Source organism: Anguilla anguilla, chromosome 18 (assembly GCF_013347855.1).
Source record: "Anguilla anguilla isolate fAngAng1 chromosome 18, fAngAng1.pri, whole genome shotgun sequence".
Classification (NCBI taxonomy): domain Eukaryota; kingdom Metazoa; phylum Chordata; class Actinopteri; order Anguilliformes; family Anguillidae; genus Anguilla; species Anguilla anguilla.
The window spans coordinates 16,183,182-16,210,335 of NC_049218.1; the positions used below are offsets into that span (position 1 = coordinate 16,183,182).

General features: G+C 38.3%; 1 protein-coding gene across 3 annotated transcripts in view; it reads right to left on the reverse strand.

Moving 5' to 3' along the window:
* The window catches only part of csmd1a (CUB and Sushi multiple domains 1a), a 500,723-nt gene that overhangs the window by 48,357 nt on the left and 425,212 nt on the right, over positions 1–27,154 (reverse strand). For all 3 annotated transcript variants that reach the window (XM_035400756.1, XM_035400757.1, XM_035400759.1), the window contains exons 31-37: positions 21,177–21,293; positions 17,207–17,320; positions 14,127–14,222; positions 12,790–12,993; positions 10,451–10,575; positions 9,793–9,889; positions 5,569–5,673 (exon numbers count right to left, since the gene is read on the reverse strand). In XM_035400756.1, coding sequence (XP_035256647.1) covers positions 5,569–5,673; positions 9,793–9,889; positions 10,451–10,575; positions 12,790–12,993; positions 14,127–14,222; positions 17,207–17,320; positions 21,177–21,293 — 858 coding nt within the window. The remainder of the gene's footprint in view (positions 1–5,568; positions 5,674–9,792; positions 9,890–10,450; positions 10,576–12,789; positions 12,994–14,126; positions 14,223–17,206; positions 17,321–21,176; positions 21,294–27,154) is intronic.

The following is a 27,154-nucleotide window of genomic DNA, read 5'->3' on the forward strand; positions in this document are numbered from 1 at the left end:
ATTACATTAGCTGGAACATTTTTGTCGAGTCTTCTAACTTGGGGGGTTCTGCTTTCACTTCCATGTTCCCATGTCTATTGAGAACAGTTACATGTGTTTTTTTTTTAGGTGTAAAACCATTTTGCGTCTTTCAAAGGAGATCTCAGAGAAACTAATCTCAGTACATGCCAAATGGTTTTGCCTTGAATCACTGCTTGTTTTAATGATGGGGGAAAAATTAAAAACCTTCAAATTTCCCAGTAGCGAGGCAGTTATCCCTGTCCTTGGAGACCTTTGGCATTTCATGACTAGCATGCATGAGACACATGGCAGTCTGGATAATTAGAATGCTGTCATAGCTCTCACAGCTGAAAAATCAGGATCGGCTTGGCATCAAGAAGGCCGTCATTTTATAGCAAACATTACAAGATTCACAGATTCCCTGCAGATTCTCCTGCTGTCAGGCAGTTGCAGATTTATAACTGTAGGTCCTCTTTTCTGGCGCTCATAAATGCAGCACATGCCTTGAGAACGGTTGTAAACATGCTCTGTGATGTGCTGCAGTCTCAGTGAGCGCATTATACCAAGGTTGTTTTGGATTATTCATGACGTCTCGCGGCTTTCCACACAAAATAAAGACACAAAAAGCAGAATGGCTTCTGGCAGCTCAGGACTGAAACGCCTTTAAACAAGTTCACAGTTCCAGGCAAAGCTTTTGGTGGTACAGGTGAAAAACTAAATAAAAGGTATCCCACCAAAAAAGGTTCTCATATTGTGAATATTACAATAAAATAAGATTGATTAAAAATATGCAGTCATACAGCTCAAAGATATAGCTCATACAGTCACAATTTCAATTACAGAAATATTTCTTGCATGCTCACACATCACCTGCATAGGTGGACACTCATGCACACGAAAATTTCTGAAATTCTTATACAATATACCTATTATTTTAATTTTCACACACATTCAGCCCCCTCAGGAAAGAAAGCTTAATGACAAAGCACAGCACACATGTCCGACCAGGAATGCCACATTTTATGAGACAGTAAGAGCACAAGAAACGCCATCCGCCAGCTTATGAACCAGGGATTTATAAAACTTTATCCTCTGATCTTACCCCAGAAGAAAAGAAAAACTGACTGACACAATCAAGCTTGATCCTGTTAATCTGTCCAAAGAAAATGAGCGTGTAAATAATACAGTCATCTCTAAATGACAGTGATAGCATGGTATTAGGAACACTGATATTATGGTACCGTGACCTTTGGAACAGGGGCAGGAAATTCTGGCATTTGAATGAAGACCCATGGTCACCAGAGTGAAACGGCGGTGATGTTAGCTGCAGAACTAAAATGAATACTATCCAGCACTATTCGTTCATGTCATCATAGTGTCTCCCCTACAGGTCACCCCCAATGAAGAGACCCCATACACTGCGCTCCTAAGAAAAATATTGCTATGCAGAGTTAGAATCTCTGATCCACAAATCTGATCCAAAAGATTGTCTTGTAAGAGTACACTTTACATTTATAAAGCTGGATTAGGTCTTATTAACCATTTGATTAAGAATAATGCAGAGCAACGGATTGGTCAATATTGTATTTCCATTTTTTTTTTTGTGCCTTTTTTATCGTTAATGCTTAAAATAAATGCAACACAACACTCCCCCCCCCCCCCCCCCCCCCCCCCCCCACAACAGATAAAAATGTAAAATATAGTATATGTTTACACTATTTATCATGGTGCACTTAAATTCGTAAAGCTATTACACATCACCGTACTCTATATGGAAGTGGAATGGCTGGCCCTGTCTATATGTAGATTGACTCAGCGGTACATGTTAATATACAAGGCTATACTGTGACAGCTGCCATCTTATATATGTGCCTACATTAGTTGGACAGATAACAAAAATTACGGCTTATCCTTGTGAGATACTATCTGGCTTACAGTACCAAAGGCCCGAGTTAGGCAAAATCTTTTAAGTTATCTACTCCTTCAAGTTGGAATGAACTTAAAAAAAGGCATGAAGCTTAAGGAGCTTGTTACATTGAATGAGTTTAGAGCCAGGGTCAAAGACATTGAATTAAATGAAATGGGTGAATGTCAGTGTTTTAATTTAGGTAATTATATTTTTATGTCCTGATTTCAATTTCTCTCCACTGTTTAAAGTTGGTGCTTAACAAATGTTTAAATTGATATCTTAAAACGATTATTTTTATAATCTTGTAACATATTGATGATTTATGTTGTCATTGTCTGAAACTGTATGTGCTGCTTTTCTTGGCGTAGTCTCTGTTGCAAAAAATATTTTAAATCTCAGTGAGATTGACCTAGTAAAATAAAGTTCAAATAAATTTAAATAAATAGATCGGAGATGGCCAGATGTCAGATTTGAATGGCAATACCCTACACATTTAATGGCATGCAAATCAACACCAGCAAACTGTTTGTTGGATATCTTCATCAATGGCAAATGTGACAACGGACAGAAAAACTCCACAGGCATACTTTTATCCATCACTAAACACAAACTCACATTTAGCAACACAATACTCTTCTTTACATGTCTATGGTTATGTATAAAAGTAACTGAAAACTACATAATTTGGAGGGTATGCATGAAAATGGTAATCTATATTGTAACCTACTGAAAAATAAAAAATATAATCATAATATATTAAACAACTGCATCAGCAGGGCGCGTCAGGGCAGAGAGTGTTTTTGAATTTGCATATTAGACACATTATCATAAAGGCTTAAAGAGACCTTTCATCTGTTAATGGATCGGCATGTATTTGTTTTCATGATTTAATCAATGATTATTGTATAGCCACGTTTCCATTAGAGTTAATTAATTAGGGCCAATGTCATGCTATATGTCTAATGGAAGCAAGCCATGTGAGCATAAAGATTAAATTAGCCAACTATAAAAATGCTAGACCTTAGTGTTTACTAATGCATCAGTTTGGGAAAATGCTAATTAAACAGTCTAAATCTGCAGAGTATGTAAACTAGAGAGAGCCACACAAAACTTTACAGAAGATTAAAAAATCTGTCACTCCCACAAATGATTCAAATAAGGGCATAATAAATAATTCATGCATACCATTTCCTAGCCATAATGAAGTACTCCACATTGTTTACTCTCAGAAAATCATGAGTAATTCTTTCAAGGCAACAATGGAAAGTGGTACCTTTATTTATTTACTTATTTATTTATTTATTTGGTTTCCTGTCATTCTGACTTGTGAAGGTAAACAACCTTTTGTCTTATTTTCTTTCTTTTTTTCTTTGAGGTCTGTGTCTTTCCCATGCTGATGGATGCATTGAGATATAAAAGAACTGGAGACAGCTACGGCTTACAGGTTCCATGGATTCCTATGGGAGCTCCTCATTGGCGCATGAAGCCAGTTCATAGAAGCTGCCATGTTTGACTTTGGGGCTTTTGGCTCCAGATGCGCAAGCAGTGCCAGAGGCTTACTAAACTGCAATACCTCTGGTAACCACTGGAGTTTGCAAGCTTCTGGGGAAAAATCAATCCCTGGATAGATGACATGTGGATTTTACATGTGTGTTACCTAATTTTTTAATGCAAATGTATTTATGTTGGAGTATATATATAGGGGAGAGTGGGGAAATAACAGTTTTCGTATTTGGTTCAGTTCTGAAAATATTACTATCGAGAGATGAAATTTTTTAATAACCTACATAATTGGCTATGATTACACATCACAATGAAATTTCTGGGTCATACCATTCACTAACAATCTGACCGAAAGTACCAAGAGTGAAATGTTACATTTAACCCCAAGGTTGGGGTAAAAACTAACGTGGTGCGAGGTACACTTAGCAGTCTTAATAGCTTTAAAAGCTAACACAAAGTAAGGAAATTCTATTCAATTCCATGTTGTATGATACAAAGTCTTTAATTTATTTTTTGATTACATTAATATGTTTTTCGTGACCTAATATATTGTTGAAAATCATTCACAAGACCGTACATTATTATTTGGTTTCCATCTAATGTTTCTTAGATCCAAACATGTGACATGTGACATCAGTTTACAATTACACATATTTGGATTCCTATATATATATATATATATATATATATATATACATAGAGATAACAAACATAGCTCATACTTGTGTGTGTGATAAAGGCTGTACTATTAACATTTTATATATGTATGTGACACACCTACGGACTGCCATTTGGCCACTTTATGTAAAAAGCCTACTTTACTCTGGATCCACAAAACCCAGCTAGCCCCACATAGTCTGCCTTAGATCCATAAAGCTGCAAACTGTGTGCATCTGTAATGGTTTCATCTACTTCCAGGATGTCTCAACTCTACAACCAACCCAAAATCCAAACAAGGGCTTATGCTCTGAAAATCCGTCTTTGGTTGCCTTTGGAAACGGAGAGGGAATATATCACTTTTTCTCTCTCGGCATTGTGATCCTTCAATAGATTTTCAGCCTCACTAATGATTTATACAATACCTCAGTGCATGCTGGTGTAAGGTACTCCCCTTCAGGAGAACACTCTGTCGGCAGACTGGCATAGCTTAATCACAGCTTATTGTTTAAAAGTACTACCCCCAAGCCATTACCTCTCTGTTGGCAAAGCGTCATTGCTTTTCCCTTCCTATTATATACACAATAAATTGCATTGTTTCTTTGAAATATGCTGTGAAGTGCTCAGTGACAACACCTTTGCTAAGAGCACGATGTCATATATAATGCGATTCATTGATTGACCTGTATGGTAGAAGGTCTGTTTGCCAGTTGTTTTTACCCCATGTTCAAACAGATTTGTCAGTGTGAGAGTGAATCAAGAGTGGCAATTGATTGGGTAACCCTTGCCAGCTGGAAAACTACAACTTCTGCTGAGTGATGGCAGGTAAAGACAGGCTGACAACCTTTTTTAAGGGTAACAAATTGTCTGTACACTATCGTTTCCCCAAAGTAAAGTGCATGCCTTCCTGTAGAATGCACTGTGATCGACCCAGCCTGACCCCCAGGGAAGGTATCGGATCCAGGAAATGTACCAGGCCCAGGGGAGGCTGAAGACATTATATGGCTTTATGGATGAGTATGCAGAGCCTTTTTTAGATCGCTAGTGCTGCATGGTAAATGATCTGAGTCTATGAGGGGCAAAATTCTAAATAATAACAAGTCTGTAGCTGTTAAAATGAAACATTTTATTTCATTTTACCACTTTACAATGGATTAAACCCACACACATACACACACACTCACACACAAAAACACACACACACACAGGAACGCACACACACACACAGAAACATATACAGACACACACACGCACACCCGCAGACAAAATGTGCAGCTCAACAGGCAGATTGCAGGTGTGTGTTGCATTCTTTTATCAGATGCTATCAGCAAAAAGACTTTGGAAACTCATATTTTCTTGAGTGAAAATTATTGCACATAAAATACTAAACATATATTATTTCAGTGAAAATAGGTGATAAATTGGCCATAAATAATGGATCTACAGGACAAAACAATATCTGAACATAATAAATGTGTAAGTAGTTATGATATACTCACTCTTATATTCTAAGTGGAATCCAGCTGCAACCACGCTGATATCTGTATGGAAGTGCAGGTAAAGCTGATTTGAGGTGCTGTTGAGCAAAGCCGGGGCCGTGGTTCCTGCAACACAGAACATTCTGAGTGATATTCCTACACACTCACAGAGCTGAAGAGTGTGCAAATGAATATGTACCCAGAAATCTGCGCCTTACAAGGTCAGTCATCCATCCCTAAAATGACCAAGTACTGCTAAGACAAAGCAGCTGGTTGTGTACTAAGGGGAGGCATACTAATATCTGCCATTTTCTGATGGCACTGAAAGAATATGAATGTTCAAGTCAGACAACCACAAGATTCCTAGCAATTATATTGGAAATATCATGCTTTAACCATAGCTGCACATGTAAAATGATTTTGCAGCCATGATATATCTACTGCATTGTCATGTCAGAACAATTTTCCTTTTATTAGAGAGAGAGAAAGACAGAGAGAGAGAAAGAGAGAGAGAGAGAAAACCTTTCACACAACTCTTCCAACACACACACACACACACACACAGAAGTGACCAGTCCTGATGGCGGCTGTCAGGTCGATGCTGTAAGATGTAAGACCAAAGGGAACAGGGAAATCACACCCTCAGGACTGCTGTGACACTGAGCCTCCATTTCACAGCACCCTCTTTGGTGATACTCAGAAGGACCAACAATTTAACCACTGAATATTCTCATTCACAATCACAGCCGAGGAGCATGCAGGCACATTCTCATATTTACAGTGTAATCTGCCCTATACTTTAAAAAAGGAAACAACATGTTACATTAACGCATGTAACCCCACATGGTAATGCAGTGATTCACAAAATACTCCTGACTAAGGGGACAGCTGGAAGCACTAAATTCCAATCCTGCAGTGCAAAATTCTACACACAATTCTGAAAAATGCTTGTTTAAGGTCGAATGACTTGATTAATCATTTTTTGAATGAAGTTTGACATGTCTGTGGATCTCATCCACTAACTATTGCTATTAGTGAGACAGGCATCGCTGCCATTTTTATGCATGTCAGAAACACTGCAGCCGTGCATAAATGGACTACATTGTATTGGATCTGGAAGTGTTCAAGATGCTTCATTTCAGTCTGCCGATGACTGCGTAAGCCTTAACTAAGATCGTAGGAGCCATTTATTTGAGGTTTTGAGATTCATGGTGAATTTAAATAACACATTTAAACAAAGAAGGAAAACAGAAAGTAGGTTCTCAGCAACTAGAGGCCTAGCTTATGAATGCAAAAGAAAGCAGAGACCAAGCAAAGGTGAGTGAAGATTTATATTGCAGTTTATGTGCCAGATAGCTTAGTATTAGCAAGGTTATCCTTATTTGTTTGAGCAAAGGGCACATTTAAAAGTATTAGTGTGGGGAGGTATTTCTTTAATAGTGTTTCTATTGCTAACATTAATTACAAAGGACAATTTCAGAAATTCTAGCTCTGCTCTCCTGTCAAAATACTAAACTGTTTTTTTTTTTTTTTTTTTGTGCAGTCAGGACACCTGCCAACTTATCTAATCAAGAGAAATGAGCCCAGAAATCTGATTTAATGGTAGTCCTCCGGGCCTTGCATCACCGTTTGGTAGTCCTGAGCATCCAAACGACAATGTGTCCACTCCTGTGAAGACATGGTTTGTCTCACCGAAAGGCCCAACAGAGAGAAAAAGTGAACCAAATTGTGACATAGTGAAGGTCAATCTCAGCTACAACTACGACCTTACATTTGTTCTTGACATTTGCTAAGATGCTATTGTACAATGTTTTTTCATTCAAATTACGTGTGTTCCATGTTTTTGTTACCTTTAAATACCATTTGTTTTTTTTAATTGATACCTGTTTAATTAGATTAATTTGTGATTGATCACAATTAATCACAGAAAAACATATGATTAATTATTCAATTATTTTCTTAAATCATTTGATAGCCCTAGGAATGTGCATTTGTACTTTAGACATTACAATTAAAATACATGGTGAAAGTGAGGGTTAAGTAAAAAGAGAAAAATCTTTAATTTCCCAATTGTAACTGAATTGGTGTTTGATTAAGTGTGATTAATCTTCCATGAGTTATGATGCAAAGCAGGGAAGGATGAGAGAACACAAAGCCTATCTGACAGTTTAATTAAAGGAATTATACTAATGGATTTGTAAGTAAAAGTAGAATGAAAAGACTGATTGTAATGGGTGAGGGGTGTCACGGATGTAAAATAGGACCATGCAGAGGAGGTGAACCATGCATCTTAGTGCACCGCCAAATTACATAAGATTCAACACCACGCACAATGTCCCTGATCCCCAGATACACACGGCGGATAATCCTAAACACCAGGCAAGGCTGGCTAGCAAACTAATCTCAGTTTCTGCAGTCAAGTGAGAACCGCAGGATCCACTAATGAATACATGCGAGTGCATCTGGTGGAGAACGTCTACAAGCAGTGATTAGCCGACCTAATCACAAGTGCCCACAACTGACTTCTGGTGCAATAAATCTGATTTTCACATAGATTTTTACAGCATGCCACACAGGATGAAAGTATTATGCCTTTATACTCTCTCTACATAATTCCAATGTACTGATCTAGTAAATATCCAGTTGGCTTCACGAGCTTCACAAGAGATCTTACTGTAAATTACAACTGCCATATATGGGAGTCTGTGTTTAAATCCAGCCAGAGGTTGCATTATTTTGCTCAAAATTATTTGTGTGTGTTCTTCTTTTTTCTTAATGCCAAATAAAATAATGTTTTCAGCATTTGTTGTAGAAGACATCCACAAATGTTTGTGTTCAGGTGAAGTTGTGACACAGCTGTTCTGCCTTAAACCACACATTGCTCTCCAATGATCTGATCTTTCATCAGCATGGTACCAAAGCACTATTGCCAAGCTAGGAGCCAAGATCTTTACAGGCACTTTGCGAGGATCCCTTTGAGCTGGGCCACAAATCCCTAAAATAGAAGATATAAGAAATTCTAAATCAGTCCCCTCTCCCACAAGAAGCCTACTTTTCCAGCTCCTGCAGAGGAGTGCCCTACCTGCTGTGGAAATGAGCACATCTTAGCAAAACTGTTAGATGCACTGCTAACACCAGGACTGTCCACACCTGGACTCAAAGAGGACCCCATGACCTCCCCAAACCACTTGAAAGCTCACCATTTCATCTTGTGTTCCATCAAACTCAGCCATGCATGCATCCTATTGGCCCGTTAAGCAACTTACTCGTAGCTGAACAAGGGAATCAATTCCATTTCAGCACATAAATCCATGAACTAATTTGATTTGTTCAGTCAAGTTTTCTGGAGATTAGATTAGAACCAAAAACCAATCACCCCTTCTAGCCTTTAAAGTTCCCTCAATCAACCGGGTCAGTATCTTACTTACCCGATAATGAGACAATTGGCTTTGTCCGCAAACGAACTATGAAGGTGAATAAGACGTGCTTTTTTACTAACGACCCAGAGTAATATAGAGGGAATGTCTTTTTAATCTTTAGAATGATTGAGTGATATTACTGAAAAGATAGATGGCTCAGTGAAACTATATTTGGACAGGTAATTTCTTTTAAAGCCAAATGACTAAGAGGATGACTGAAGGTGATTAGATTTTTTTGCCAAGGTGATAATAATGCATTGAGAAGAACTATATCTGAGAAACTTTGCAGCAGAAATATCCAGTGAGACATTGTCAATGGAAACCTATGGGGTCTCTTTGCTCCTGAAAATTTAAAAATGCACCTTTTACAAAAAATCATTCTGGATCTGGCTTCTTACTGTAATAGTACACAGCTGTTAATTTTCTGGGAATGGGGTTCCTCTGATTAATGAAAATCCAATGGTGACTAGCAGTCACTGCCAACTGGATCCCAAAAGATTTGTCTCTTGTGGCCACACTGATTTATCCAACAGAAAATGAGGACATTTTGACAGGGAATAAAGCTTGGATTCACAGCAATATCTGTTAGTCTACAGTTTCAGAATGAAACACAAAGTCAGCACAACATAGATTTACTTTACTTTTGATAATCTTTTTTTTTTTTGTTTACTTTTACCTTTTACTGTTTTTTTTACCACCATGTTCACTCTGTAGACATGGCAATAATGTGGATGCTTACTCTGTAGACATGGCAATAATGTAGTACAGGACTGTCTTAATCACCGGTTCAAACATATACTATTCCGAAATGAAGCTGGTACAGTACCTGAAAAGCTCCCCAGTTTTGGAGTGGTCATGTCTCCGCCGTCATAGATTTCCAGGGAGTCCCAGTTGTGCTCTGTTGCAAAGCTCATCACTTGGATCTGAAAACAAATCCATCAACATTAAACAGCATTACACTGACACCCTAATAACATATGATGCATTTGAATTGGTACATGATCCTTGATTACTGAAATCCCAGATGATAATGATATGCCAATTTATGTGGGGAAATTGTACTATTAGTCAGAGCATACAAACAAGACCATTGTTGTAAAGGCATCAAAGTATCTTACTTGCTACCTCATTAACTCTAATCTATAAGCTATTACGCAAAAACTTTCCACACTCTGATAATACTGTAAGTTATGCAAATTAATTCAAGTAGTCCAAAAGAAAAAAAATATTTCTCTGTTTCTGGAAATGTTTTTTTTCTTTTTGTCTGAACAGTGAAAACCGTCCCCATCTGTTTTGTGAATATTTTACATATCTATTTTTAAGCTCCTGTCATTTAAATTTTTCAGTGGGATGGCTCCTGGTTTAATTGGGTTACAGCTCCTTTCGGCTAAAGTGGGGAAAAAAAGATTAAATGTTTTTTGAACTTTATTCCAAAGCAGTTTATCTCTCCTGATAAGCATAGAGAAGGCTTGTCTTGTTCTTGCCTGGATCCCAGCCCCTTCTGTGACAGTGATCCTCCACACACAGTTCAGGCTGTTCCCATACGGCTCGGGGAACCCAGGGGAAAGGATGGTACCCCTCCTTTCTGTCAGATTCCCACTGCATGGAACTGTGGGGAGACACGGTGGGGAGAGTTACATCTTCGTACAAATGTTTTCTGTCTCAGATATCCTATTCATGTAAATTATATCTGCAATCATTTATTACAGATTTACAATTACTAAATAACTAAAAGTGTTACATGGATCCATGATGTAATGATATGTCAGCTTGCCTACATGTAAATGTGATTTAAATGTGACAATACTTAAGTGTTGCTTAAGTGTCCTTAATTACCTGTACTTTTGGCATTTAGGTACATTTTTAAAACAGATACATTTTTTTTTTACTTTTACTGAAGTAGTGTTTAAATATGGCCCTTTTTCTCCAGAGTTCTTTTAAACAAAGTGCCGGTACCACCAGTTCTTTTCCCCTCCGCTGCTCTGAATACTTGTCTGCTAAATGACGGCTGTCTGCTTGTTTTTGGGTTTGGATAAAAGCAGTAAACATTTTTATAAAGAGTGGAGTTTATATATGCATATAAAAGATAAAAAATAAACTCACAAGCTGTTGTGTCTCATCTCATGAAGTTTTCATATTGTTTTTTATGATCACATTTCATAGGTTAATATAGTAACAACAAACACATGTGGCTTGAATAAAATAAAATAAAAAACTAATATAAAAATCACTTTATAGTAGCATGTTGCTTTAGTTTTGACTGAATTGCTGTTCTCCATAAGATAACTGGGTAGCTTTGATTGAATCAAAGGGTGACTTCTACTCTTATGCTGATGGGTTCATCAATGGGGTGTATATCATTGCCACCCACCCTCCCCAAAAGAGCACAGCCCTGTTTGGTAATCTAAGGTGCTGCATGACCTCCCCAGGCAGTGGCATAACTCATTGTGTTTTATTCCATAGCTTGCATACTTATGAATTCCTCATATTCCTGCTTCTCTTAAATATGCAAAAACATGTCAGTTTGATCTATAAGCCCTAGTTCAAAGCTTTTGGCATCCCTCAGAGTCTGTCTTTATTTTTGCTCCATTTTCCTACAATCCCAAGATCACCTAGCAACAGAAAATGGGAGTCTTTCCACAGCACTGACTGTCAGCCTGGAAGCACCACGTACAGGCCAGCATTGACTTGTGGAGGATGCTGGTAAGCAAATCACTGACTGATGCAATTAGCTAGGATAAGTCTGTTTTGACAGCTTAATGGATTCCAGAGGAACCTTTTGTGGGAGATAGCTGGCCAGGGTTCAATAAAAGGCACTCAGAAAAAAACTACATCTTATGGGGTGAACAAAGGGGCAAATGCAAGTCTAATCAAGTGCACTACCAAATAATTACCAAATATCAGGAGTTGTAGTTGCAACCCGTTTAATAGCAGAAGCCGTATCTTAACAGGGAGATCTCATCTGCGTGGTAAACTTAAGAAGAACAACAATTCTGATTTCATTAACACTTGAAATGTCTGTCGTAAATTCATAAAGATGTGACTCACCTGCATATTAAGTGGATACTTTTTAACGATACTAAATGGTAACTTACATGTGCACTAAAAAGGCAAATTGCATGCAAAAAGGTGAGTCATCTGTAGAGGTGACTTACCCATACATTAAAGAGGTCATGCACCTTAACTTTAAAGAGATGACTCACCCATACATTAAAGAGGTTATACACCCTTACATGAAACAGATGACTTACCTGTACATCGAGAAAACAACTCAACAGTAAATTGATGTGCTTTTTCACCAGCACATTAGAGATGAGACCTGAACATTCAAGATGTGACACCTGTACCATCAAGAGGTGGCTCATTTGATTGTTAAAAGGGTAACTCACCTGTACAGTGACGACGTGACCCATTTGATTGTTAAAAAGGTAACTCACCTGTACAGTGAATAGGTGACCCATTTGATTGTTAAAAGGGTAACTCACCTGTACAGTGAAGAGGTGACCCATTTGATTGTTAAATGGGTGACTCACCTGAACAGTGAATAGGTGATTCATTTGGCTCACCTGTACTGTGAAAAAGTGACCCATTTGATTGTTAAAGTGGTGACTCATCTGTACAGTGAAGACATAATTAATTTGGCTCACCTGTACAGTGAAGAGGTGACTCATTTGATAGTTAAAAAGGTGACTGACCTGAACAGTGAAGAGGTCACTCATTTGATTGTTAAAAGGGTGACTCACCTGTACAGTGAAGGCCTGATTCATTTGGCTCACCTGTACAGTGAAGAGGTGACTCATTGATTGTTAACGAGGTGGCTCACCAGTACAGATAGGTATGGTGTCATTCCACTGGGCCAGAGCATTGGGGACCGCATGGCACTTGATTGCTTTGGATCCCTGCAGAAGGTACCCAGGGCTGCATTCAAAGCGAACGATGGACCCGGCAGAGAACTCTGACCCAATTCGTCGCCCGTACTTGGGCTCTGGAACAGAGCTGCACTGGGTATCACTGGTGCGAGGAACCGCTGTCCAGACAGACAAAACACAAGCTGCACTTTCTCTGCAAATTTTCAAATTATGATACCACATTGAACCTCGTATTATTATTTTTATAGATCAGTGTTTGACGCTATCTTTACTTTGTTTGCTAGGATATGTTTTTGTCATATAATTCTGTTATTTTTTATCATTTAGTTTTGTTTGTTACTACTTACTCTTCAATTTTAATCAGTTCTAGCATAATCAAAATAATGCCTAATTACTGTAAATCTGGCTATTTAACCATATTTATGCTGTAATAATAACAACAACAATAATAATAACAATTATCATTATTATTATTATTATTATTATTATTATTATTATTATTATTATTATTCTTGGTATTAATATTATTATTCCAACTAGATATGCCATCACTTAACCAAAACCAACTAATAAATCCAAATTCTTATAGCCTCTTTTTACAAACTGCAACTGTAGTCTCATGAGTTGCATTTACAAAGGCTCTTTATGGAAAGTAATTATGCAAATGAAGGCCACTAAACACAATCCATTAAAAAATGCTACAATAGCAGCCCTTAACAGCTAATACTGAGGTGAGTTCATGCCCTGAACAGGTGCCAGGAGGTGTAACGGGTCGGCATATTCACCTTTAACAAAATTAACAAGAGACAAGGATGGTGTTTATAACATTCACAGTGAAGGCAGCAGAAAGACAGCAGTATAGAACTAAATAAGTTAGGATGTGATTGCGATGACTTCTCGCCACGTTAACGCTAGTATTCAAGCAGCCAGCATGGTACATAGACCCCCCCTACCTAGTCTTCACAAAAGTTGTTCCTGAAGATGAATGAACTCTGCTTGGATCTAAAGTTGATACCAGTTTTTCCCAAAGTCCAGGGTACTACTGTAGATATTTAATGACTGATACAGTTGGGATGAGGGGCTAATGCCTTATCGTCCACACAGACTGGAAACCCCTGTGACCTGTAATGCAGATATGTGTAGGGATAACTCCCAAATAAGCCTGCGGCTAAAACCTCGACCAGTGCCCTGCAATCACCGAGTCCTGGGCAAAATACTGTATAATGGTCACAGGCAGCTAATGTAACAAGTTGTTACTGTCTGAAGCTGTACATGTATATAGAGCACTTACCTTGGTAAACAAAATGGAAACCCCTGGCAGTTGGGCCATTCTTTGCACTGAATCTCAGCATAATTTGGTTTGAGGTCGCCAAAGGCAAGGTTTCACCTGCAAAAACAAAACATATCACAGTGAGAGATAGAGAGAGAGAAAGAGAGAGAGACAGAGATAAAAACAGAGAGAGACAGAGAGACAGAGAGACAAAGAGGGAAATGGAGATAGATTATTTATTTTAATAAAATAAATAGATACGGTCCAAAGAAATGTAGCTCTTTCTGCCCAGCACTATAAGGTCTGCATAGTCGCCTCTGAAGCCTCTTGTTAAACAATCATCCCATAGCGAAACACTAATCTTCTCAATTAATCACCTAATTACCACAAGTGAAAATTCTAAGCATGTGGACTGACTTCGAAGTAAATGCGTGCCAATGCTTTATCATTTACTGTTCTACAAAACAGTAGGGACAAGCAATTCACCACCAACTCAAAAATCCTCATAGCTCTTATGCAGAGTTTTATGGCTACCTCACTGAAAGCTTTTATGCACAAATGGTGCATTACCTAGTCAATTAGCAGTTTTTTTTAAGTCAATAAAAAGTTAATTCAGTCAGAATACAAATAGGTACAATGCTGATTTGACTTCTTTCATGTGACACAAATAGCAAATTAGCATCTTGGGAGGACATTTATATTCAGTAAAGAGTGTTTCAACCCAAAAAAAGGACTTAATATTACCTTTTGTTAACTTAAGGAACTGTGTTCAGCCTTCAGCTACAGGTAAGCTAAACAGGGTTAAACTAATGTGGATTGTGTTTACCAAGTTTGGAACTATAGTATGGTAGTTAATGCACTGAGCACAGTAATGCGTAACTAATCACTGGAGATAATCACCTTTGGATATCCTATTTGCTTTTATTATATATGTTTTTCATGTTGTGAAAAATATAAAACACATGACCAGGAGGAAAATTACTGGGCATCGTTGTGAAAATTTGTTTAGCAAAAACAGACAACAAGCGCCATTATTAATTAAGAGGACGGCAGTAATTTTTTTAATGTGATGTATTATTCATTATACTGTTGTGCCCAGGGAATATTTTCGTTCATAAATGCCTCTGTTACATTGTAAATAATGTTAGGCCTGTTCTCTAAGCTGTCATTTCCCTTTGTTTTACTTGACAGAGGGTTCCCTCAAACTGCTTTTGATTTTTTTATTTATTGGAGGGGCCAGTTTTGTCTCAGGGAATTCTACAGCCCCTGGTGGCAGTCTCATCCTTCATAACACACATACACACACCACACACAAAGGGGTCTATGTTCAGGCCAGCACATGGTGTGTTGCGAGCTATCACAGCCAGTGGTATTTTCATCATGGATTTTGAAATGACTTAGCTGTTTGTTAAGTTCATGACTCCCTTTACACTGAAGTTGGAGGAGAGCCACTGCTGGATGTGTGTCAGTCAAGATAAAGCAGTGTTTTGCAATTTTAGTGCAGCTCATAGCAATTTTCGCGTTGTGTAGTCTTCCACTAGCACCTTCGCTGTCCGCCTGCTCAGACCAGGTCTATGCAATAAATCGCATCCCGACATATAGCAGATTGCTAATTTTGGGAATTTCCCATGCAATGCATATGATCATAGCCTATTCAAAAGCCAGTCACTTGCAGTTATTGTTCATTCCCTTTTTTCTTTTTTTATCATTTTAATTCCTCTATGTATTTCTAATTTAATTGTTTATGGCTGTTCTAATACTGCATTGTGGTATGACACAATGACAATAAATGCAATTTGAACAAACTTTTCATTTTAAATGACTGTAGTTGAAATGATAGCTACAATGCTAACACTGATTATGGATAAACTACAACCTTTTTCGGCCAATATTGATTTTCTGTAGGCTTTACATCATTTATTGACAATTTAATAATTGGCAAGCAGGTTTTTACCTCTATACCCTTCTGTATGTATATTCTGATACATTCTGTATGCTGCTGTTACAATCAAGTCACATCAGGATAGACTTTCTGTTTCATTGCTTAGCAATGTCTGTAAGAAACACAAGTGAAACCTATGCTGATTCAGATAAATGATCTAAATAAGTATATTTATAACATGACAAAACCACTTCTCATCTAATCCCACTTTATTAAGCGTTGGCAATATCTGAAAATTTTGGGTTGTGACTGCAGTTGTAGAATGCGGTTGTCACTCTCTTCTCTAACCGAACTGTGTGAACTTAACAAGATAAAGCACCCCAGTGAGGAGTGAAAACTGTATTTAGGTGCAGTGTATATGTGGCCAAATTCAGCATAATCCAATCCGATTTTCCACCTGCGCCATGCATTTCGAGCTCTGGTCGCCTCTGGTCACGAAAATACCAACATTCAGAATGTTGGTATTTTCGTGACCCGTGCACCCACGTGCCACATCATTGACTGCACTCCATGCACAGCCTGACATTGATTCCAGAAAATAGAGCCCATACCGCTTACAGACATATCATGTTACCTGCACATCTACACACAGTTACTGTTTTGAGAGATGGGAGAAAAAAAACATTTTATCGATAAGGAGACCATAAAATAAACAGCCAATATCCATCAGCCTTCATCAATGCTCAAGACAAACGTGTAATAAAAGGTCTTTTTGCCATTATCTCATCATTAACAATTAATACAAATGCAAAAATAAATTAGTTTAAAACTGCATTTTAAATGATTTCAGTTTACTAGGGAAGCTGTCATATCATAAAATCATAAATGTCAGTGATAGGGGAAAACATGCCAAATAACACAAGAAGACATGCACAGGTTTCCATGATCATACACATTCAGGACCATAAATAATTAATATTTCGTATATGACCACAAATATAACAAGCGGAATTAAGTTCCAAATTCACAGTTAAAAATTTTCTAAACTAGAGTTCGTGCAGTATTTGAAGGTTTTCACATGCACTCATCTTTTAAAGCACTTGCTAACCGAACACAAACAAAAAAAGGAGGATTTTGTTCAGTATTAGAATTTATTCCTGTGGGTTTTGTTTGTCTTAAAAGGAAAACGCACAGGAGAGGTTGTTGAGGTGTTACTTACCGGAATGTGAGCCGGCAAGGGAGCTGAGCAGCCTGGCATTAGGGGTAGCCCCATCAAACAGTTCAACCGAGTCGTTCATCGCTGTCTGAAAATAGGCAAACTGCCCAAACACCACTGTGGACATAGAGCGAAACAAGGAAAACACAATTACTTCCTGTGTATCACCTCTAAGAGAAACACGACAAAGCCATTAATCACACAGCATTTCAATGCGGCCATAGGGCTTTTCCTAAATGGTGACCGTTTGGGGACTTCAGTACGATTATGAGTGTTAACACAACATAATTCATGTATTATCATGGTGCCTCTACCCAAAAAAAAATTTCATCTGTATTCACTGAAGGACAGGATATCCTCATTGGTCAGAAATACTGATGATCAATTCAAGACAAGACATTCCAATGACCATGTTCACACTTAAAAATGGGATTTATTAATTATCTATAACTAATGACTGTCTATAAGAAAAAATATGCCTTGATAGTTGCTCAGCAGCTATTCTGCTGTGGTAATGTCTCAAAAGTGAAAAATCACAAATATCTGTCAAGAAAATATTTGAGTCGAAATAATAATATCAAAGAAACTCATTTTTCACATGTAAACTCTGCACATCATTTAACAAGAAAACTATCTATGCCAAAGTTACATAGCCTCAAAATGTTCTTTTTCAAGAAACTGATGGGTAGTCCCTTTCTGCTGGCCCATAGTTTGAACAAACTAAAAACAAAGTCACGGTTAAGTGACCAGGAAGCCTGGGATATCTGCTCACGGCTAAGAGAGCTGACATAGATATACTGTCTTATTAGTGGCCTAATGCATAAAGGTCAACAACCTAAAAGCCTGCAGGAAAAGCAGTGTCAAACTGAAGACAAAGCCACAGCTGGGTATGGAATTGAAGTGCAACAAAAAAGTATATCAGAACTGTTCCAGCTCACAAACTCTTCTTTAGGTGTCACTTATTTTATATGTACTAAATTGAAAAAGCGTTCTGAAATTGTCTTTAGTCATATAAGTTTAAAATGCATAGTCATGCAAAATTGGAAGTGTGCAAAACTGGAAGTGGGAAGGTTCTACGTTTAAACAAGCATTCTGTAAATGTTCAGTAAAATAATTTGAATTTGAAATGGTAATGAACATTACAAAAACAAAAAAAAAAAAACTTTTGGAATTGGTTGAAATAGACATTTGTTCTGGTCCAGTATTCTATCTCTCCCTCAGCTAGCAAGAAGTAACTGTAAGCTGGGTGTGTATAATGTGACTTTTCATAATATGGTTTTCTGTCTGCCATTTGTCTTAATGGATGCGCATGCGCACAAGAAAATCACAGCACAACTTAACACATAAGATCATGTGGTATGTCATGGCCTGTGAGTCAGGATCATTTCTGTGTTTCCTCTGACCGTCTCATGCATATCAAACAGCTCTAAAATTCCCCACAGACCATGTTACAACCAATATGCAATGTAATGTACTAAGAAACTGATTTTATTTATAAATGCAGAACACAGTTCAAAACAATTATTTGCAGGAGATGAGGTAACGTGAGGATTTATTTAAAGAGGTACTACAGGTATGTCACACTAGTCCTCAAGGCTTCGCTGGATTTCAATGTTATTTATTTCATGTCTTCCAAATCATATGCTTAATTACATTTTCTTGCATAGTCCAGGGTTTATAAACATTTATTTGCATGACCGCACTCGCAGGTGGTGTCGATTGATGGTAAACAGCACAAAAAAGGCCAACAGTAATGTCTTAAGGCATCAGAAAGAACAAAGTCTATTCGAAACAGCAGGTCTTTCTTGAATGAATGCTTAAATAATTTCCTTGTCATTACTTCTCCTACAACACATTGATCTGTTAACTGCTAACATCATAGATTAACCAAGCTTTCAAAAGTGTGAAATACAGGCACTTGAATCTTGTAGCTTTTGAGTAGTGTGTAAATTCTCCAATTACCGTTGTCTAAAATTTTATTCTACACACAAACCCACACTCACAGGTGTAGGTCCAAATATGAATGTTTACCTTGACTTGCAGAGATTGATTTTTTATTGCCTTTATCCAAATTCTGCCACAGATGGATTTCTCACAGCAAATCATACCCATATCTCACCTCTGTAATTAATCTCAGGATCTGTCCCAGAAAAAGCATTGTACTTTTTTGGTGCCATTTTTCTACATAAAGTACACAAAAGTCATTTTTTAAAAGCTATATTATTTTATTAATTTTGATCATAGATGTTTATCTCCCTGTTTGGAACGTCCTGTCATATTTATAAGCCGGACTCAACAATGTTCATTTGGGACAGCACAGACAGCAGCTGTCTCTCCCTGGGTGATGGCACGGCCATCTGGGGGCTACCTAGCCCAGTTGGCACTACCATAGTCATGATGCAAGACCAGACTATGGGGCACATCAGACACAGGGAGAGCTAGCTGCCAGACCATGCAGTATGCAGTTACATCAAAAAGTTATATGGTAATGTACAAATACAGTGTAGCTACATATTCATTCTGACCATATAGACGGACCAAATTGATCTCCATACAAATGAATATTTATAAATTATTTTCCCAACACGCATTATTCTCTCCTTTTTGCATTTCAAATCAAAATGTGACATTGCTGGTGAAATGTGTGGTGTAGCCTACAGGGCAGCCAACTCTCAAACCATATATGAGTCATATATGGCACCTTCTGAGCTGTGAACCCTTCACTAACTGTTACCCTCTCTGCTTTCTTCCTGTCTGACTAAAGCAAAAAAAAAAAAAAAAAAAAAAAAAAAAAAGAAAAGTGGGCGGAACTGTCTGTTCATTTTTTTTAAATGACAGTGTTGGCAGTGAAACAGACATAATTCCAATTGATGAGAACATAGGAAAACTATTTATGCAATTAAAGGGACAATTATGAACTGTCTACACACATCATGCCCTCTTCTTCTCAGACAACAACAAAAAAAAAAAAAAAAAAAAGAACAGAAAGGGGTCAGGAAGGCCAATCAGTATGCAGTGTTATCTCCGTTCTGTAATTACATCTGGGATTCATTTGGCACCTTAAGCTATGACTGAGATTTTCCTCCAGTGTGTGACTCATGTTATTTGTGTTTGTGTGAATGAAAAGCAGACAGGTTCCTCTCCTGAAGCATAAAAACAATCCCATACACTAGTGGTTCCCAACCCTGGTCCTGGAGATATACCATCCTGTAGGTTTTCACACCAACCCTAAGAAACAGCGAGAAATCTTGGTGAGCTCCTAATTAGTAGAATCAGGTGTTTCAAATTAGGGTTGGAGTGAAAACCTACAGAACGGTAGATCTCCAGGAACAGGGCTGGGAACCACTGCCTGAGACTCATCGTGTAGTTACATTTTAAACTTTTCCACCATACCTGTATACCACCATGGTGGTTCCACCATACCACCATATGTATTTTAGCACAAATAAATCAAACCATTCTGTTATACACTGTTACTATTTATGTTCATTGTTTAACAAACGCAACCAAAATATAACTTAATTAACGGGGCGACATAGCTCAGGAGGTAAGACCGATTGTCTGGCAGTCGGAGGGTTGCCGGTTCAAACCCCGCCCTGGGCGTGTCGAAGTGTCCTTGAGCAAGACACCTAACCCCTAACTGCTCTGGCGAATGAGAGGCAACAATTGTAAAGCGCTTTGGATAAAATCGCTATATGAATGCAGTCCATTTACCATTTACCATTTAATTCATTACTGGAGGGTATATTAAAAAAAGGTTTTTAATAGTGCCAACCTCTGGAAAGCAGGTCTTCCAATTTGCCATTTGGACCGTTATATACAAACCCGAAGTCGTGTAAATACTCCTGCTTCATAAATATACGTTCTCTGCAGTTACACTAGAAACTGTGTATTTATGTCATTGAAAAGAAGAACATGAGAACTGAACTGCTTTATTTAGGTATTTCTTGTGAGGATGAAGCTGAGAGCTCACCAAATTCTCCAGAAACAGTGATGTAGTAGGAGCAGGTTTGGCCAGCCGTGTAGTTAAATGGGTAATTTGGAGACAACACCACCCCCTCAGATCCAGTGTAGTGTCCTCCACAAGGCGCTAAGGAAGAAAATAAACAAATATAAACATATACATCATCCACAGAAAACATTATCCTCATATCCACCCAAATGTTTTGGATTCTGTGACCGAGATCACCCACTTACATGCTCCTCAGTGACCAAAATCAATCTGTATGTACACAATAATACTATTAAAAAGAAATGCCAAATTTCACATGGCAAAACATATTTAAGCTTAAATATTCAAAAACGCATGCCATGCACACACATACGAAAGCACAAACACATCAACAAGTAGACACTAAACAGTATGCAAAAGAAATACATCTGATTGAATTCCTGCCCATTTTTTAATGTTTAAAATTTCAATGTGTTAAATATCTGCTGAATTACCTTTTTACAATCAATTTAAAAACAAGACCACAACTGGTCAAAACATATTCGGTAATCAATGATCTTACGTATTGTATAGGATTTCAGGACCCTATGTGAAGAAGTAAAATAGGCCCAGCTTCATCAATCATTATGTGATAAACTGGTACCCTCAAGCACATCTAAATAGTTAATATGTTCTCTAATGGGAAACGGGAAAAATATATTGATGTCAAAAGAACTTTATGCAATCTTTCTGGGTATCAGAGGGGTTTGCATTGCTTGAAGTACATACATGCATGACAAAGGTGAGTTCATTTTAAATGTCTTTCATAAAACTATAATACCGTAATAAGTTAAATTAAAACAGAGGTACCATGCAGCAGAAAAGAAGAATATGGCTAGCTGAACAGTTACAGGCACATAAATATCCTTGATTAGTAAGGTGGCAGTGAAGCATAGCTTGTAGGATGGTTGAGCAGGGAACTGAACCTGAGTTGCTTTAGTACGTATCCAGCTGTATAAACAGATTTCACGTATGGAAATTAAGCTGTGAAAGTCACTCTGAAGAAGATAATTTGCTAAAAGGTAAAATGCAGTCCAATCCCATGCATTCCTCACACTGCAAACTGAGCGTGTGCACAAAGAGAAAGTCGCAAAACAACAGAGCAATCACAGAAAACACCTGCATCTACGCAGCCCAGACAAATTTAGCACATACTCCAAATGAGCCTAAACCGCAGTCACACCCCTTTACTCCTCATTACTGTTCACACTGATGCTCCTCCCCCTGTCTGCTCTCCTCCCCCCTGGGCTGAATTTCACTGGAGCTGCCACTCATTTCCTTCATGTGATCTCCCTGCCTAGTCTCTTTCATCCACCTGGTTTTTGCTACTGGGGATCCAGGATTGAGATTCTGTGCACATCCTCCACCCCACTAAGCCCCCCCCCCCCCCCCCCTCGCCCCCACCCCCAGCTCCTGCTCCCCCAGGTCCGCTTCTTCATCTGCCCACAATAGTGTGCAAAGCACAAAAAAGCCTGGTGTCAAGCCGTAGTCAGGAATCGTCATTCTCTGAATATCAAACCCTCCCTGAACCTTTGATCACATCACCTTTACCTCATGCTATCAAGACAAAAAAATAGGAACTCTTTAAAAACCAAGAAACCCTTTGTAGAAGAGGGGCGTGCCCTGAAACGATAGATTTCGCATCGTGGGACAGGCAAGCGTTCAGGTATCAGAGATGTGTTCAATAACGGTGAGAGCTGGGAGAATAACTGCCGTCTGCTTCGTCTACACTGCCGACAGCAGCATGTTGGGCGGAATAATAGACCTGGAATAGCCCTTTTATAACACCTCAAACTCTCATTTGCTCAAAAACTTTGTGTCAATTACCAATATTTATGCTACAAGCAATGTGTTTACCAGGCTCCTACGTCTACTACCATTTTACATATATGATGTATTACTACAACGTATTACAAAAAAAAAATAAAAATAAAACATGATGAATGAATGAATTAAAAAAATTAAAGCTGAAGTAATCCAAAGACAACTAAATACTCTAAATAAACAAAATAAATACAACAAAAATTTACCAGGTATTTGAGAAAATTTCCCAGATTGACATACTGTAACCCAAATGAGAAAATTCCATCATTTCTTTAAAAGCTCTTCCAAAAAAAAATAAAAAAATACATGCTGTACTAGAACTGCAATATGAGTATGAATAAACAATGAAAGTCTTAAATATATTTAATAACGATATCTGGCTGTGCATCTCAAAATATATTCAGAAAATGTGACAGTGTTTATCTTAGGTTTTTACAGATACTTAAACCCTAATCGGAAGTCATCGCCTTTTTATTTTTAAACGCGGCAGTAAAAGGATACTTTACAAAGTTGTACTGCCTTCGGCAGGCCACAGAGCCCCAGTGCTACCCACACAGATAAACTGAGATGTTTGGCTGGTTCCCTCCCGCTCTGGAGGACTGCTTTTTCCCCCCGCTTTTAAATCCCCATGTGCCCTTCTCTATCATGGACACAGTGACAACAGATGTGTCTACCACCTGGTCTTCCTGTCTCCTCTCACAAAGCCAGCCTCTGAAAGTAACCGTGGACTCGTTGCCGTCGAGGAAGAAGAGGGGATCCCTGTTCCTGGGCTCACGAGCGCAACGCGCGCGGTCGCAAACGACGGTATGCCACCCTGCACGCTTCCTGCCCAATCGGCGGAGCTACCGCACTGTCGTATCCTCGCAAGGCCTCAGTGAGGCGCCATACCTCCACTAATTTAATCCCCCCTCTTCTATTTACAGTCAAGAAGGATTTCTCATTCAAGAGCACTGAGACAGTCTTTTAGTTACTATGGAAACAAATAAAAAAGATCTGTTTGGTGGAGAGAGAGAGAGAGAGAGACAGAGAGAGAGAGAGAGAAGGAGAAGGGAGGGGGCTGGAAGGTAGGGATCCTTTATTATTTAAAGGGATCTCACCCCTTTCTAATTAGTTTTGTCTGAGAACCCAAGGAAACACTGGAATGCATCAGTATTCCAAAGAGCAGCGGAGAACCACAGCTTTGTAAAACAGGAAATGGCCACTGTCAGTTTTGATCGTTATGACAAAAAGACAGAAAAACTACACGACTTTCACTCTGACACAAACAATATTAAAACAGAAGCAGTCAACCTGCAGATTCCCTTCAGACCCAAAGGCTGCTGCTGACAGAACTAGCACTGTTTGAAAGAGGCATTTATCAAATGGGGGGGAAGGGGGTTTTGCGAGGTTTTCAGTTCCTGATTAGACCCTCCTCCATTCATTATTGAATAAATAAGGGCCCCTTTCATCAGAGGGATGACGCCAGGGCCTTAGTAAGCATTTCCTCTTAACGGACATTGAGCAGCTGTGGACGGAATGTCAGGACAGGGACTTGAAAGGTATCGATGCCCGTTCTGTGAGAGGGACAAAAATATTATGCAAACAATTTAGACTCATATGGGGGTCTTCTCATTGGCTTTCTGTTTACTTTGTATCTTAAAATGGCTTAAAAGCTTAAAAAGAAAAGTTGCATTAAGAATACATCTTGAATGATAACCGCAAAATGCATCATAAGTTTTTAAAGGACTCAATACATGTACAATTGTGAAATAAAGTACCACTCCACACCTTTTTTCCAGAGAACATTCCCGGGTCAGTCCAATTTAAAATGCAAACAGTGTTCTCCTGTCTCAGTCCGTCTCATCTAAATATCCTCAGCATAGCTATCTCTCGCTCTCTCTCTCTCTCTCTCTCTCTTGCTCTCTCTCTCTGGCAGAAGGAGACAGAGGCAGATGTTTGTGTGCAGTTTCCCTCTTTTCTCTTAGAAACAAGGACACATATTTTGGTTCATTTCCTTTGTTGTCATAACGATTGAACTCTGTGTATGTGTGTGTGTATGTTTGTGTCTGTGTCTTTGTACGTGTGTGTGTGGGTGTGTGCGTGTGTGTGTGTGTGTGTGTATGGTTGTGTGTATGTGTGTGTCTGTCTCTCCCTTCCATGCAGCGGATCCAGTTAAAATCCATGAGCTTGACCCAATCATTCTAAGCAGCTGGAAACAGTTTAGCAATTCTCCTTATTTAATGAATTCACACTGGTTGTAAGGGGACGTGCTTAAAAACACATGCACATCCCTACATCCCGTGGTAAAAGTGACAGCAATAAGATATATGAGATATACTAAACTGACAACAATATGCTCGGATCATCAAGCATTTGCTTTACCTCCCCTGGCTTGCAGTGAAATTGGTCATCATGCCTGCTGCGTACTTTTCATTTAATAAACTCAGTAAAGCATCAGTTGCCTTCCTAATCACATTTTACTCGCTTTCCCTGATGAAAGAGAAGTGAGGGAATCATTCCACCCATCAGTTTGACCCCACGTTATTGATCACACAAGGCCACTGAGCCACAGCATAAACTCCCGAATCAGTAACACCATCTCAACTCACCTCTACAAATGTCAGCAGGATATCTACCCTGTACCACTAACCTGTGTGACCGCACACACTGGAATTACAGAGAGGTACCATGAAGTGAAAACACATCAAATATCCCTCATCACGACTCTTAATAACAGTTTGTTAATGAACATCTAATAGGCCAAACACCATAAACAGCATCAATTTTTAATATTTTATGATTGGTTCATCAGCTTATTGATTCATTGATTGATTAATTGGAAGAGACAGTGAGCCAAACCTGCCCTTAAGGACACATTTTTGTCATTATTATTAATAATAAAACAATAAGTTATAGCTGTCATATATTCTATACAATAAATCTAGCCCTCCTGCTAAATTCTAATTGTTAAATGATCAATATTTTTTTTTTCACAGTTCTGCAATCTCTGTAGTATGCAATATTTGCATCAGATTTACAATCCACAAATGTTTTTTACTCAGCAGCTAGTGTGACTGTGAGGTAGGCCATAAAACCACTCTAAATGACAGAAAACCTCAGTGACAGATGCTATCAGCTGGATGCTATGTAGCTTCTGGCTAACTCACCAAGTGAGCTGCGCATATTTTCTAAGTAGACACTCAGAGACATCCTGCACGTGTGCTTGTATATGATATTAAGAGGTGCTTCCTTGCCAGCACTGGGAAATGTAAATTTGCTCAGGTTAAGCGCATCCATGGGCATTGGGCAGATAAAAATACTGGCACTGGAATTTCACTTTCTATGAATAAACACAGGTGAGACTTGATTTTGAATATGAATTGAAATGCTCTTGAAATTTAAGAAGTCATGAAATTAAGAGGTGGTTTCTGAGAATTCCCATAAAGACATCACCATAAAGCTGAAAAATATTAGAAAAAATATCTTTTACAAAAGCAATGGATACAAAAAAATGAAATTGCATAACTGACTCTGTATTTTGGCAGAGGCAGCAGTGTAGTACAATGGTTTGGGAGCTGGGCTTACAACTCCAAGGTTGTAAGTCTGTTGTAGGATTATTATCATATTATATAATCATATGATCATAGCATCTGCTAAATGCTAAAATGTAAAAAAAAAAAAGAACATGATTTTGGATAGTTTTCAACAGGCCTATTTGAAACAGTAGTCTATTAAACAAGAAATGGCCCCTCAACTCTGTTAAAAAAAAAAAAAAAATTACAGTGCATATTTTGTGTCCATTTGACCAATGTAATGAGAATGCATTCTTCTTTAGTACATCTACCAGCAGCGGATACAGGTTCCCCATAGAAAGCTTGTGCGTTGAAATGAGGGTCCAATGGATCATTTAAATAATGAAACTGCTACTCTCAAAAAGGTATTTATGTCCCTCCATTCACATTTTGAATGCACTAATAGGTGCAATAGACAATAGGTTATGGTCAGATGAACTTTAATTATGTGACAATCAACAAATCTGAATCCAGTGATTTTATTGATGATAGTAAGGCTTGAACTAATTCTCTTTGCCTCAATACCTCCACCAGCAGTGAATACCACTTCAAAGTTACACGCAACAGAGATGGCAGAGATGGACA